Source organism: Astatotilapia calliptera, chromosome 15 (assembly GCF_964374335.1).
Source record: "Astatotilapia calliptera chromosome 15, fAstCal68.1, whole genome shotgun sequence".
Taxonomy (NCBI): domain Eukaryota; kingdom Metazoa; phylum Chordata; class Actinopteri; order Cichliformes; family Cichlidae; genus Astatotilapia; species Astatotilapia calliptera.
The window spans coordinates 13861839-13875368 of record NC_137436.1 but is presented as its reverse complement, the minus strand read 5'-3'; the positions used below and the strand labels follow the sequence as shown (position 1 = coordinate 13875368).

At 40.3% G+C, this 13530-nt stretch overlaps 1 protein-coding gene across 2 annotated transcripts in view; it reads right to left on the bottom strand.

The window, feature by feature from the left end:
• Positions 1-13530, bottom strand: part of LOC113037318 (uncharacterized) — a 28451-nt gene that overhangs the window by 1194 nt on the left and 13727 nt on the right. For both annotated transcript variants that reach the window (XM_026194269.2, XM_080289564.1), the window contains exons 7-21: positions 13118-13274; positions 12736-12875; positions 11248-11374; positions 9815-9850; positions 9164-9315; positions 8853-8973; positions 7314-7459; positions 5935-6061; positions 4387-4416; positions 4145-4257; positions 3500-3632; positions 2459-2598; positions 1257-1380; positions 888-1046; positions 440-602 (exon numbers count right to left, since the gene is read on the bottom strand). In XM_026194269.2, coding sequence (XP_026050054.2) covers positions 440-602; positions 888-1046; positions 1257-1380; positions 2459-2598; positions 3500-3632; positions 4145-4257; positions 4387-4416; positions 5935-6061; positions 7314-7459; positions 8853-8973; positions 9164-9315; positions 9815-9850; positions 11248-11374; positions 12736-12875; positions 13118-13274 — 1868 coding nt within the window. The remainder of the gene's footprint in view (positions 1-439; positions 603-887; positions 1047-1256; positions 1381-2458; positions 2599-3499; positions 3633-4144; positions 4258-4386; positions 4417-5934; positions 6062-7313; positions 7460-8852; positions 8974-9163; positions 9316-9814; positions 9851-11247; positions 11375-12735; positions 12876-13117; positions 13275-13530) is intronic.

The window sequence follows — 13530 nt, the reverse complement described above, 5'->3', positions numbered from 1 at the left end:
CCCCAGTTTTATACTGGGAATATCTAACCACAGGTTTCAAGATCCTTTTTATTGCCTTATGCACAGAAGTTGCATCTTTACTATCTCTTAAATGTGTATGGGAACATAGAATACTCAGTTTAAGAGCTTTAAGTGCTCAAATTAAGTAGGAAGGCACAATGTAAGTTCATTTGCCATTTAATAATAATTGTAGCATTTGCTCCGTAGTCCATATACAGGCAGCTTGTTGGATTTGACAACTTTCATAAGACTAGCCATGAAACCTGAATATTTAATGCATAGAAATCAAACTGAAACTTAAGTATTATGTAACTCTGACATTTGAATTCTCTGTGGGAAGCTTGTCACAGATGGTGCTTGTAGTACAAACAAGTCTTTATATACAAATCATCTATCGGAACAATTTTACTGTTGGTGTTGTAACACTGGTGAGGCTTACCTTTGACTTCCAGGACTAGATCAGGGTTGAGAACATAGCGAATGAAGCCCTCAGGAGTGATGCTCCAGAGGTGGATTTGGTCATCTGGGTCTGGAGTGAGACCCACACGGCTTCCTGCAATTGTCACACTACCACTGGGACTTAGGCAGCACTCCTCCAAGAGCTGGAAACAGAGAGAGGAGTCAGTTAGAGATATTCAAATTACCAGCTGCTAACAGGTAGAATGGTGAAAGATTCATAGATCATATAATATATGATCAGATATAGTGCAGAAAACACCTCTGTTTGACCTGTGGTCACTTTTCTTTAACTCTTTAACATTGTTTTGATTCTCATCTGAGATTTGACCTTAGGATCTAAGATCTTGATCTTGGTCTAAGGGCTGCTATTCATCAAGCTTTCCCTGACCTTTCTTTATCGTTTCGTTGCGTAATGAAGGTACTGTTACCTTGCAGTGTAGGCGTCCATTCTGGTAGAACCAAATCTGCTCCAAACCATCCGCTTCTTCTGTTTCTTGTATCCGTAGCAGTTTGACATCATCTAAATCCCCGGTCACTGACATCATTAGCCCCGTCTGTCTGTTCCTTAAACGGAAGTGCACTTGCTTCTGCTCGGAAAACACATACAAATAGTTGGCGCTTCTTCTCAAAACAGGATTCACAGCAAGGGAATTTCAAATCAACTCGACCATGCTCTTAACTATCACAACTAACAGTCAATCAATCAATGCACATGTGTGGTATCTAAAAGTGCAGCTATGAGCATTACCACCATTGTGGTGCAGTAATCTAATACTTTGCATAGCTTCATTGTATACCTGTAAAAGAGGGCGGAGCGATCCAATTTTCTGCCAGTTGCTGTGTTTCCGCCAGTCGAGCACCTCTCCAGGCTTTAGCAAAATCTGAGCACCCCGATAGTTGATTCCCTCGTATAGCACCCACCTGATTTTTTAAGATGAGACAAAAACATAATCAAGTCTCAGATATTCAACAGCAGAAATGAAAACAACACTTCCTTATCAGCTTTTATCGCTGTCTGGGGACTGACAGTCAGTCACCATGAGTGAAAATTTGGCTTGAAAATGCCAGTCCTTGTTTTAATATATTTCAATATCCTCCTTCCTCGTGTGATAGGATATTACAGGATGCTCAAGAGAGCACAGAGACAGGCAGACATAAACAAACATGATTTTTCTATACCTGTTTTCTTTTTCTTTTCTTTTAATAGCACAAACTAGAAACCAAGCCTTCGATGCTGGTAGGTCATTGTTTTATCTTAAGAAATAGCTGAATTCTGAATCCTGGCTTCCATTCAATGCCTAGCAAAAGATAATAACCCTGCTGAGTTTTATAACAGTCCAATTTTGCTTTGAGGTTAGATGTTGCTTTTCTCTCGTTGCTTTATGGCTCATCTCTTCTGCAGCAAGAATGTGCCAGTCCAGCGGCAGCTCTGCCTTACTGCGAGCCCTTTATTTCCTCAGTGTTGGCTCACACCTACAGTCTAAATCTTGCACATCAGCAGCAGGTTTCCACCATCGATCCATCTGTCAGTACTGCCATTCTGCAATATTAGATGTGCTGACCCTGCACTGCATTCAATATTTCTGAATCTGCAAAATGCCATGTTATAGTCTATATGGTACGCCCAAACGAATTCTTTAACTACAGAGGAATCTTTAAAAAATCATCTTAGTTATACCAACAGACATCAAATAAGTACAGGTTGCACAAATAACTATGGAAATGGCACCAGAAAGTTCTGGAAATGTTTTGACATGTTGACTAAAGAGATAATAGCAACTGAATTTGAAATGAAACCAAAAGGGATTAAGAGGTGGCACTGCTGAGTAACAACAGGCCACTGTTGTGTGAGTGAAAAGTAAAGAATTTTATTTAGTGTCACGTGTCGCTTAGCGTTAAAGAAACATTTGGGAGTAGAGCAGAATGAACCTGTTAAACACAAACCACAGGGTATCCTTAGTAACGGCTGGATAACCAAACAGGTCTGAAAAGCACTCACACGCCTCCTTCCACCAGCACAGACTGGACTCTGCCACATCCTCCGGCCAGCTGGAGGTTGACTGATCCGTCCTTTAGGACCACCCTCTTCCCACGCAGACCACATCGCTCAAAAAGAGTGATGGATGGAAGTGAGAATTCCTGCCAAGAGTGAGAGAAAGGACAAGTGCATTAACAAGCGCTGAAAGCTCCAGGTCATACAGGTTGACATTAAGGTTATTTTGAAGTTACCCTGGAAACAGGCCACACTCACACCTTTGTGCTCCCTGGCATTTTCACTCCCTGTTTACTGTAAAAGACAGACTGCCTTCTAAATGGACACTAATGTCATGGGTCAACGCATTTAATACTGGATGGTGATGATGTAGATGATAAGGAAAGAAATAAGCAGAAATGTGTGAATTTTTACCTTCTGATACAAAATCACCATTATTGACAGTTATATATTTTTTTATTTTAACACTTAACAGTTTTGGGATGATTCATCCATTGTTTTTTGACAAGATGTCAAAAAAGTATTAGTTTTATAAATTTGGAAAAAATCAAAGAATTGAACAGCATTTGGGATAAAAAAAACAAACAAACCATATGCCACATGACAGACATGTGTACTTCCCACATCTGCTCAGGTCCGAGTCATTTATCATTAAAGGGTGAAGCCAAAACTCCAAAAGGATGTCCAAGTGGTGTCCAACTTTAGTGCAACTGTGCAGATTACAGGCACTATTCATGCACCCTTCAGACAGACTCAACTAGCTTGAAAAACTACAATAGCAATGGATATTTGTCTGTGATGCCTTCAGCTGTCAATTACAAATTAGTTTTTGTAGCTTTGCAAGACCTAAATACTGATGAGAGCTAATTTAATGCTTAATCTCCTCCTTAAAGAGTGTTTCAGTTCAAAAATATATTTAATTCTAGAAAACTTAATGTCTACTCCCAGGGTTTAATGACCAAAAATAACATGTTTCAGTTTTAGGCTGGCAATCTGTAAAAGGGGAGTGAGTGTTAATTTGTTAGAAGAATTAAATTATAGACTTACAAAGCCAATAGTCTGTAGTGACAGGATGGAGGAGCTTGTACTGACACAGCCCATTGATCTCAGATCTGGGTAGTTTCCCACTTCTAACACATACATCCTGCAAGTGAAGTCTTGGCCCTCAAAAGCCATCCAGCTGCAAGAATACATAAATGCAATTACACAAATATACTGACACACACACACAAGAAGAACAAAAGCACAAAAAATGTGCCCGTGTTCTGCACTGAATACGATAGATGATCATTGTGTAAACCTACCTGCACTAAAAAGGTTTTCAATTTTAATACTATTCAAGCTTGAAGGTGAACAAGAGCTTTTTACTGAGCTACTGAATTCTTACTTATTAATGGGCCAAAGCAAAATAGCATATTAATATTAATGATGCATTTTATAATATGTAATGCAGGCATATGGCATTTTTTTCTGTTTAGAAAGTGTAACAGTGACAGCCTGAAGCAGACTCTAAATCACAGAAATTGCTTTTTAATGTGACCAATATGCAGTTACAATTGTAGCAGATCACCTTGGCACATCTATCTCTAAAATCTGCTATTGAAAGGCTGTTGCAAAGTGTTTTTAGTGCCAGAGATTCACCTTACAGCCCCGCAGTGTGACAGTTTCTTCACAATGTACAGTATTACTCACCTGCCAGCTAGAACCTTGCAGGAGGCCACAGAGAAACCATCCTGCAGGGAGGTCACATTGTCCTCCAGAGTGAGGACAGAGCCCTTAAAACCTGGATCAGAGAAAAGCTGCACCTGAGGCACACACAGCAAGAAAACAAGACTGAGTCATCCACTCTGAGCTCCTCACCTCCTCGTCACATAATAATTGCAATAACGCTTCAAGATTAGATGTGCTTTCTTTCTTCCTTTTTAAATGCCTACCTTAAATTTGGATGTGTTCTCAAAATCATCCTGAAATGAAAATGAAAAAAAAAAAAGATTATTGAGACTGATTCACACTGAACCACAAAAGAGAGTGGCGCTGATAGGAAAGGAGAGATGCAACATTGTGGGTGGTATTGCTTTAACTTGTGTGTGTGTGTGTGTGTGTGATATGCCCTCCCTCCACTCCGTTTTCCTGGTTTTACCTTTCCTCATGTCTCATTGTCTGTGTTTTTTGTTTTTCTTTAATCTCTGTGTAGTCTGTGTGTGTGTCTGCCTGGGCATTGCACTCCATTCCTGCCCCTTTAATCAACTCACCTCATCCACTAATCAAGCTCCTGTAGCATTCTGTGGCTCGCTTTGGATCGTTCATTCCCTTATGTGAGTCTAACACTACTCCCACTTCTGATTTAGTTTGTTACTCATGTTATGTGACCCTTTGAAGCAACTCTTTGTTTCCGTGTGCATCCTCATCAGCCAGCCTGGCTCTTGCTCACATTGCCTCCAGCAGCCTGGCTTGCTTGTCCTGCTCTCATAACAGGCAGCACGCAGCAGCCAACAAATCCATCTAACAGAGAAACTCGACCGATTCTTTGCACAGTTTGACAAATAATAATCAAATCAAACTCCAGCCGGTCACAAACCGATAGCAGACTGAAAGGCATTCACAAGGTGCAGCAGACACTCTTCAACTCTTCTGCATTAAAAAAAAAAAAGCTGGGTCCAATGATGTGCAGGGCTGTCCTGTCAGAGGTATTGACACACATTTTGAACCTCCCTTAAAACCACCATCGGGCCTATTCCCAGAAAAATTTACTGTAACTCGTTTGTACAACCACTAGTCAGTTGATCTAACCTCTGTCATCTCAAAAGCCTTTGAAGGATTGATACTCACATCAAAGACTCCATCCTTTTTACATTTAAACTCCACAGAAATTGTTTACACAAATATCTGAGACAGACCATCTTAACTTTAAAGCCAAATAATTAATTTTTAATGACTCGCCTACTCTAATTGGGACCGATCATTACAGCATTTTACCGAGTCTTGTCTTGTATATGCCTCTTTGTCATCATCCAGTTTGTAACCAAAGCAACTTCACGATGAGTCACTTTTGTGATCTAAGATATTTTTGCTTTCAATCTAATGACAAGAATTTTCCTCTCTCATGCTGGATAAGTAATTTTATTCACATTTCTGCTCTGCTTCATGCTCCCAGAGCTAATCCACTGTAAAGCCTGGTATCTGTCGCGTGTTATCCCTGACATTCATTTTCCTATTTTAAGGATTCCACCTTAAATTTTGATTGTAAAAGTTGCTGGTTACAAGCAGCGAAACCACATGGTGAGTCACACTAGTACCTCAAGAGGAAGTGAAAATTCACCAGCAGTTGTGCAACTATTCATCGTGCAAAGCTGATGGAGCTAATCGTGCAGGTCAAGCAAACACACTGGCTGCTGCATTGATTAAATGTAAAATATCACAGTCGCCAGACCATCTGTCTAATAACCAGACAATGTTTCCACCCTGTGAGTCACCACTCTTACCAGCATGACAGGCATTGTTGAGCCAACTCTGTGCTGCAGTGCCCCCCAGTCCTCTGGGCTTCCATACAGGCCTTTTTCCAGGACATAAGGCTCGCCACAAAAGCCTGGCTCTTCAAACACAACCCAGCTGAGAACAAAAACAAAAGAGGAGCACCCTTTACTTTTGACATGACATTCTTTTTTCATTTTCATTTCATTTTAATTGGTAAAGAAACAGAGTGTTTGATGGGCCATGGCTGAAACCCACAAGAATTCAGGCACAGTTGTGCTCGTTCAGCAACAACTTGCGGTCAAAATCCAATACCGTCCCGCATGATAGCATCTCAGCAGCTACTCTGTTGAAAAATGTGGCATGTCACGAGTGGCTGTGGGAGTGGGTGTTGCATTTGCAGAACTGTGTGTGTCCTAACGTGCAAGACTGAAAAACTGACAGTTGTCTCCCAGCAAAACAAACGGAACGCAAATGAGCCAATCAAACAGCAGAAGAACATGGGCGAGGCCGCGCAGTCTAATAACAGACTAGCAGCGCAGCAAGAATAACCTTTCAATGTCATGAGAGTCTTTTCTCATAAAGAAGGACGTTATGTTCCACTCCACATTATTAACCATTTTCTTCCTCTCCCTTGGGTAGAAGCAATCAGGAAAGCATGCCCTGCGCTTCATTATTCTCGTTTGCTTCCTGTTTGTTTACTTCTGCATTTTTTTTCTAGCTGATCATACCATAAAGAGAGGTTGAAAGGCAAGCAGTGATGGAACACTGCCACTGCTCATTCCTACAGCATGTGGTTAAAAAAAAAAAAAAAAGATGGTGATAAAAAATACCTCAAGGGAATAAAGAATTTCCAAATATAAACAGAATTCCTTGTTAACTAAGTTTAAAGATCTGAGTCTGCCTCCTCCACACTCTCCAAGAAGTCACAGAGTTGTTTCCCACTGCAAAAAGTCTGAGATAGTCCTAAGGTCAGGAACATATGCACGGCAGACTAACCATTAGTGAACGAGGTAATCTGTCTCGACCTGTCAGCAAAGGTGTGGCAGTCATGCAGCCACGCTCCTGAGAAGCAACGAAGGGTAATAAACCACACAAGACTTCACAGGAACTGTAGCCTCAACTAATCATCAAGCTGGCGGGAAGAAAAGCATCTAAAAACATGTAGAGTAGTCTAAGTCGTTCTCCATCAAGGTAGGTAATCAAGCAATATTTGTTAGAACCATACCCAAGCATTTCACCACAAGTCTTGCAGATTGAAGATGACTTGCAAAGGAAAGTGTTTAACCCATTTCTAACAGCCGAAAATAAGTTTTTTCTAAAATACCCCAAACTTTTATTTACCCATAACGATCACAAAACAATAAACCATAATAAGCATGCTACTTACACACCACCGCCGACATCAATAGACTGCGTCTTCATGCCATAGCCCGTCTCATCCATGTTAATAACAGGCACTGAGAGGTCAATGTTCATCCCCAGCTCGCCAAAATCTCTGTCGCTGAACATCTTGAGGTGTGGAGACATGAAATCCTGTGACAAGAATAAAATCATTTTAGGAAAAGCTGCAGACAAACACAAAATCTTGGGTTGAAGATCAAAACAATAAATATGTATGTTAGGAATAAAGTCAATTTACTCTAGGGAGTTATTTTTAAACTGTTATACATTTTTCCAGTCACACCAATTGCAAAGAATATGATTACACAACAGCTTATAGGTTTCTGATGTACTTGCACACCCTGTCCAAAAAATGAAGACAGTATCAGCTTAGGCACGACACGAAATGTAGCTCAGCTGCAATCCTGGCATATCAGCATACCATCTTACATCAGCTGACGTCTCAGGTGATATCCTGATATACATCCAAACAGTAAATCTCATATAGGGTTCTCTATTTAACTTGCATGCACAATTGCACAGCTGCTTTGCAACCCGCCTCTACCACTCCTTTTTCATGCTTCTATCTGATTTAAATAGTATCTTATCTGTTATGACTGATGTCTGCTCTGTTCTTTATGGGAGGTCTCACTGCCTCTATCTTCCCACTTATATACAGGGAGGGGAGGGGAGGTCTCAGAACAGAGAAAGACCAAAAAAATACATTACTGAAGACAGAAAACACAATTATCCTTCGATTAAAGTGGTCCTGACTGAAAAGCTGTTTCTAGACAAAAAGCACCATAATGAAAGCGCCCTTGAGCAAAAACTGCTTTGGGGTAAGATTAATATATTATATGCAAGATGTTGATTTGTTTATAGAATCTGGGGCTTCCAAAAACTGTTTATGCCTTCGAGTTGCTATTAACAATTTGTATATAACAATTTTCTGCAGACTTTATACGGTTTTTTTGTACATCCAAAAGTCAGCCATGCCCACTGGGGATACAGTGGAATGTATTTCTTTGCAACAGCTTCTTAAAACAAAAAGTTGTTTTTGCTTTCTTTCTGTTTAAAACAATTCCCCAACAAAGACTTGGAAAATTGGCATTTTGTCTACCATTTAATAAATATGTCTCCCTGCTTGCTAATGCTCCAGACTCTTCATAGTCAGTGTTTATGTGGAAGTTTTTGGTCTCAATAGTTTTTATTATATTATATTTTTACATTAGCTTGCAGTCTAAAGAAGAAGAACAAGGTACTGAGCCCTGAATCGACCCCGACGAATCCACTGATGTGTGCATGACAGAGCTAAGCTTTGTCAGAATGGGTGAATGCAGGTTATAGTGTGAAGCACCTTGAATGGTCTTAAAGCCTACAAAAGCGTGCTATTTTTATTTTTCGACAATCAGCTGCAATCTGAATTGTAACCTTCATCAACTCAGAGTGGTTATGCAAAATTCAAGCATCAGTTGGCGGTTGCTATTAATCACACACTGGTATATGCTAAACTCCTTGCTAGTTTTTTAGTGTTTGCAGTACTCACAGACAGTATCGGTCGCAATGACAGAAGTTCTGAGCCGCCCCAGTCACTGCACTCCAGGTACTCTCCTTCCTCCAGGATGTGCTGCTGACCCTCGAACCCAGACTCACTGTAGCCCACCCAGCTGATGCAAGAACCAAAATGCAGCAAAGTCCCTGATTAGAGCTAAACTGGTAGCTCCTGATCAAATTATTATATTATAATCATATTACATCAAAATCACTATCTTAGTCTAGAATAAACTTTGCTCCAGAGTAAGAGTGCCATTTAACTCCATCCTGTACAAGCAAAGGGACATGCAGAAGAAGACTCACAATCCTCCAATGATCTTCAAAGAGCTCACGGACTTCAGTTTCATTGTGTCCAGGTCTGCAGGAACATCTCCTTCACTCTCGCAAAAGCTGAAAATTTCACCGTCAACTTCCATACAGGAGCCTTCAAAGCCGGGCTTCTCATATAGAACAGCCTGCATCAAAGAACAGACAGCTTACATGAACACACAGGTTATATTTTATTTCACTTCATTGTATTTCCAAGGAACTACAAACTACATATTAAAAGTCCTATTTGAATGGCACAGTATTAAAACTGTGTGCATCTCAGTGGTTTTTACGTTGTCAAATTGCTGAATGACAGAATGACGCGTTCACCCTAAAAATAATCTGTTTATCTGATTCTCACATTGTTAGCTGTGGAAATTCTCGCTCTTAAAATAAACTGTGGTTAGTGTACTGGAACTTCCGTTACTTTTTGTGGTCTTAAATGAAATAAGCCTACAAGTCAAAAACATTTGGGTACTTGGGCAATGCCTGAAGGCCTTTCATAAACATGCTTTTCCTATATACTCAACACAGATATTACAGTTTGCGGTTAGATTATTTTATAATTTCCAGAATTTAACATTAAATAGCTTTTTCCTTTCTTTTTCTTCTTTTTGAGATCAAACAAAACAGAACTGCGCATACCTTGACTTCACTGGAATTCTCCACTTTGAAACCACCCTGGAACAGAGAAGTCATCATCATTAACAATGCTCTTCTCTAATTATATGCACACAATAGAACACCTGCCAGCAATTACACACATTCATAGTTCAACTAATTTTCTCAAAAATGTTCATAATTCCCTTGGCCTGGTAGATGGAAGGTTGAGCTGAGCTATTGTCTCTGTGGGTAATAACAGTAAACACTGCCTTTGGACATAGAGTGACCCTTCACAATGCGGAAAAGGCAGAAATCGGAATGCCAGCTTTTGGAAATTATTACTGAACACAACATGAAGCTGTGGCTTAAGGGGATGTCAGCAATTTGCATAATTTCAGTTACATTTAATTTAAAGTAAAACTTCTGAACTACTTAAGAATTTGACCTTATGATTGCACTTGGTGAAAAATCAGGCTCATTAATTTATCTGAGGGGTGGGATGTTTGTAACAAATGGCACATCAGTCCAATATGTGTCTGTATCTCCCATAAAGCATAAATCTCAACCTAAGTGAATTACCAGAGGAACAGTGTCAGGAAAATCAAGTCAGAACATTGCTGGCAGTCACCCTGTCTCACACAGTCTTAGAAAAAAACCTGAACAGAACAGAAATAGAAAGAGAGAGTCTTCTTTAGAAGCTTTGCCACTATTGGAAATGCTGTTTGGTGTTGTGCAGGTGAGGGTGCTGCATAATAGAGCTTGCAGGAGGCAGGACACGTCACACACAGTAGCTCGCTGTCAATTCTCTAGATAATTAATTAGCTTCACTATTCTTACATGGGCAAAACTTAACATCCTGACTGTAGCGTATCTGCAAAAACATATGCTACACTCATGACTCATCCTCTGGGAACTATAAATGTCTATGCCATGTTCTCAGCAGGTACTTTCCACAGTAGAAGGATATGTATTTTGATTTGAGACAGGTTTTATGTGAGCTGTCCTTCCTGACACAATCCCATTTATCTGCACTGGGACCAGCACGTGACCTCCTTAAGATTGCCTTTGTGTCTCCTCCCAGAATCGTCAAGGGTCAAATGTGTTAATGCGTGCACCACAGAGCCAGTCTATATCACATTTTAAGTCCATTTACAAAAGCTTTGATGTAAATTTTATCTGCAGGAAGGACACCATAACAAACTCTGGAGATCAGCAGCACTGCTAACATTATAGACTCTAGGATCCTTAAATATGTGTAACAAATTTTATAGCAATTGGCCTCATGGATGCAGAGATTTTACTAAAAAACAAAATCTGTATGCTTCATCCTTTAGGGATCACAAATGACTGTTCCAAAGCTTTTGGTTGTGTATCCAGTAGTTATTTTATGCCTGGGACACATTGAGGGAATGATCAAAAGAGATCATTTGTCATTTTAAAATGCATTAGATGTTATACATTACAGTAATACAAACCATTTTAAGTGGTCTGAGAGATCCCACAAAGGGTGACGGGAAACCCCAGGTCTCAGGAAAAGGGTACACTCCTGTTTCCAGGACAGACACCATGCCCTCAAACCCTGGATCACTGAAAAGCAGCCACCTGAAGAAAGGAGGAATTCATGTTATTTCGTCATCAAAAACCTTTATTCATATTATGCATAACAACAAAACTGTTGGTTGTTTTAAAACTAATGTAAGTGAGGACCTTAAATACTTCCATAAAAGAGCTGTAAAAAAATCATTGTCATAAAAATAACAAACTTTCTGTTCCCTCTTTTTCCTCAACACATAAATAAGCAGCAGCTTTTTCAGCTGTGGTATCGGCAGAAGTGACTTATGCTTTTTCCTCAGTACATTAAGCATTGTCAGTTCAAGGCGGCGCTTTATTTGGGTTTAATTCTATATCTACCTCTGCTATGAGCCAAAGAACTAGAGCTAGGAACAAAGGCTATTTGTTTAAGAGCAAAATATCTGGGGAATGGCATGCTTCAATTCAAATCACTTTTCTTCACTATTCATATTTATAGCCCGGGCAGCCTTTGTGAGAACAATGCCCCCAACTTTGGTATTTTAAACCATGGTGTGGCACAGCACAATGCCTCATACCAACAACCAGATGTGAGTCTCTGTCAGGAAAAATACACCCAGCTCATTCAGTCAGGACTAAAAAAAAAAGTGATTACCAAGAATTTATGTCAACCTTAACTTGCTAAATCCACAGAGTCTATCTGTTCAGTGAAGTCAACCGGGATTACTGCACGCAAAACACAACGCTACATCTGCTGAGCAGCTGCCTTCACTTGTCACAGACAGACAGGAGAAGCTACAGTGGCAGAATTTGCAATTATGTGTCGAGATGAGCTGGCATCTGACAGCAATTAGTTTTGTTTTTGCTGCTGACAAATGCTGAAAAAAAATCCTGTGCATTAAGTATTGTAGGTAAGTCAACAATACTCGCTTTACAGGAAAAGCTCTAACTAACAGCATTCATTCCCTTCTGCTGTAGGGCACAAAATGTACTGAATAGCTACACCTATAACCAAGAAAAACATTCTTGTGCCATTTGCCGAATTCTCTCCACACTTTTGTCTGTTTCTCACTTTCTGTCAATTGCTCCTCCTCTACTCCTCTGCTTCCCATGTGTCCCAACTCCCGCTCTCCCTCATTTCTAACATGCAACAGCAGGACAGACATTCCTCGGCGGGCAAATGAATGAGAGTTAAACCGAAGCCCAATATAGGCACAGCGGAATGTAGTAATGATTATTATCACAGTTATTTCTCAGAGCAAAACACAGAGAAGATCTTATTAAAGAGACAGCTCTGATTTGAGCGCAGCAGGTAAGAGCTCATCAAAAGGAAAAAAAACAACATCACTGAGAAGGACTGAGATTGTCTCATTTTCTAAAAGGTGCATTTCTTGTATCTTTATGGACTACATGCATAAAACAACAATACTTACACCCCAGAGTGCACTTGAATGGAAGCTGTACTCAGTGGGATGCCGAATGAGCCAGTTTCTATTGTGTCGTCGTGGTATGGTGTTACTCTGCCGTGGCCTTCGGGTTCAGTAAACAGATCAATATGGGGGATGCTGTAATCCTACAGAGGGGGTGGGGAGGAAGAAAAGCCATTATCAGCAGTGGTCCACACAAGATCTTCAATAATTCCTCCCAATAAATCCAAGGAAGATCTTAACTAGCTGACTTTTATTCTTTTCTGCTCTGGAGTCTGGATTGAATATCAATAAAACAATGCAGTCTGTTAGCTACATTTCAGATCCAATGTGAGGTGAAGATAATGTCGGTACTGAAGACCATGCAAGGCGGAGTTAGTGTACGCACCCTGACAGCAAGTCGAATAGAGCCGATCACCATTGGCGGGCTGTTGTGCGGTTCTGTCCCCACTTGAGGTTCTGCCCAATCGTTTGCCAATTCCATGTTCGCCTCCTCCAAGGCGATGGTGCGGCCCTGAAAGTCAGGCTTCTCATACAGCATCCAGCTAGTTATGAAAACATAATCATCATAATCACAATCAGATAGCTAATGATCAAGGTTAACAACTGTGGATTACATCACTAATTCGACAATTTTGGAAATACACCTATTTGGTTGCTCGTTGAAAGCTACATGAGTGAATCAATATCGTTCTCCTGCTATTTTAAGAATACACCTGGCAGTTGGTTAGCACAGCTGGCTCTAACAGTGTCACAGTCTGGCGAGGGCAGACTGTATGAATTGAAAAAGGACCCAAAACG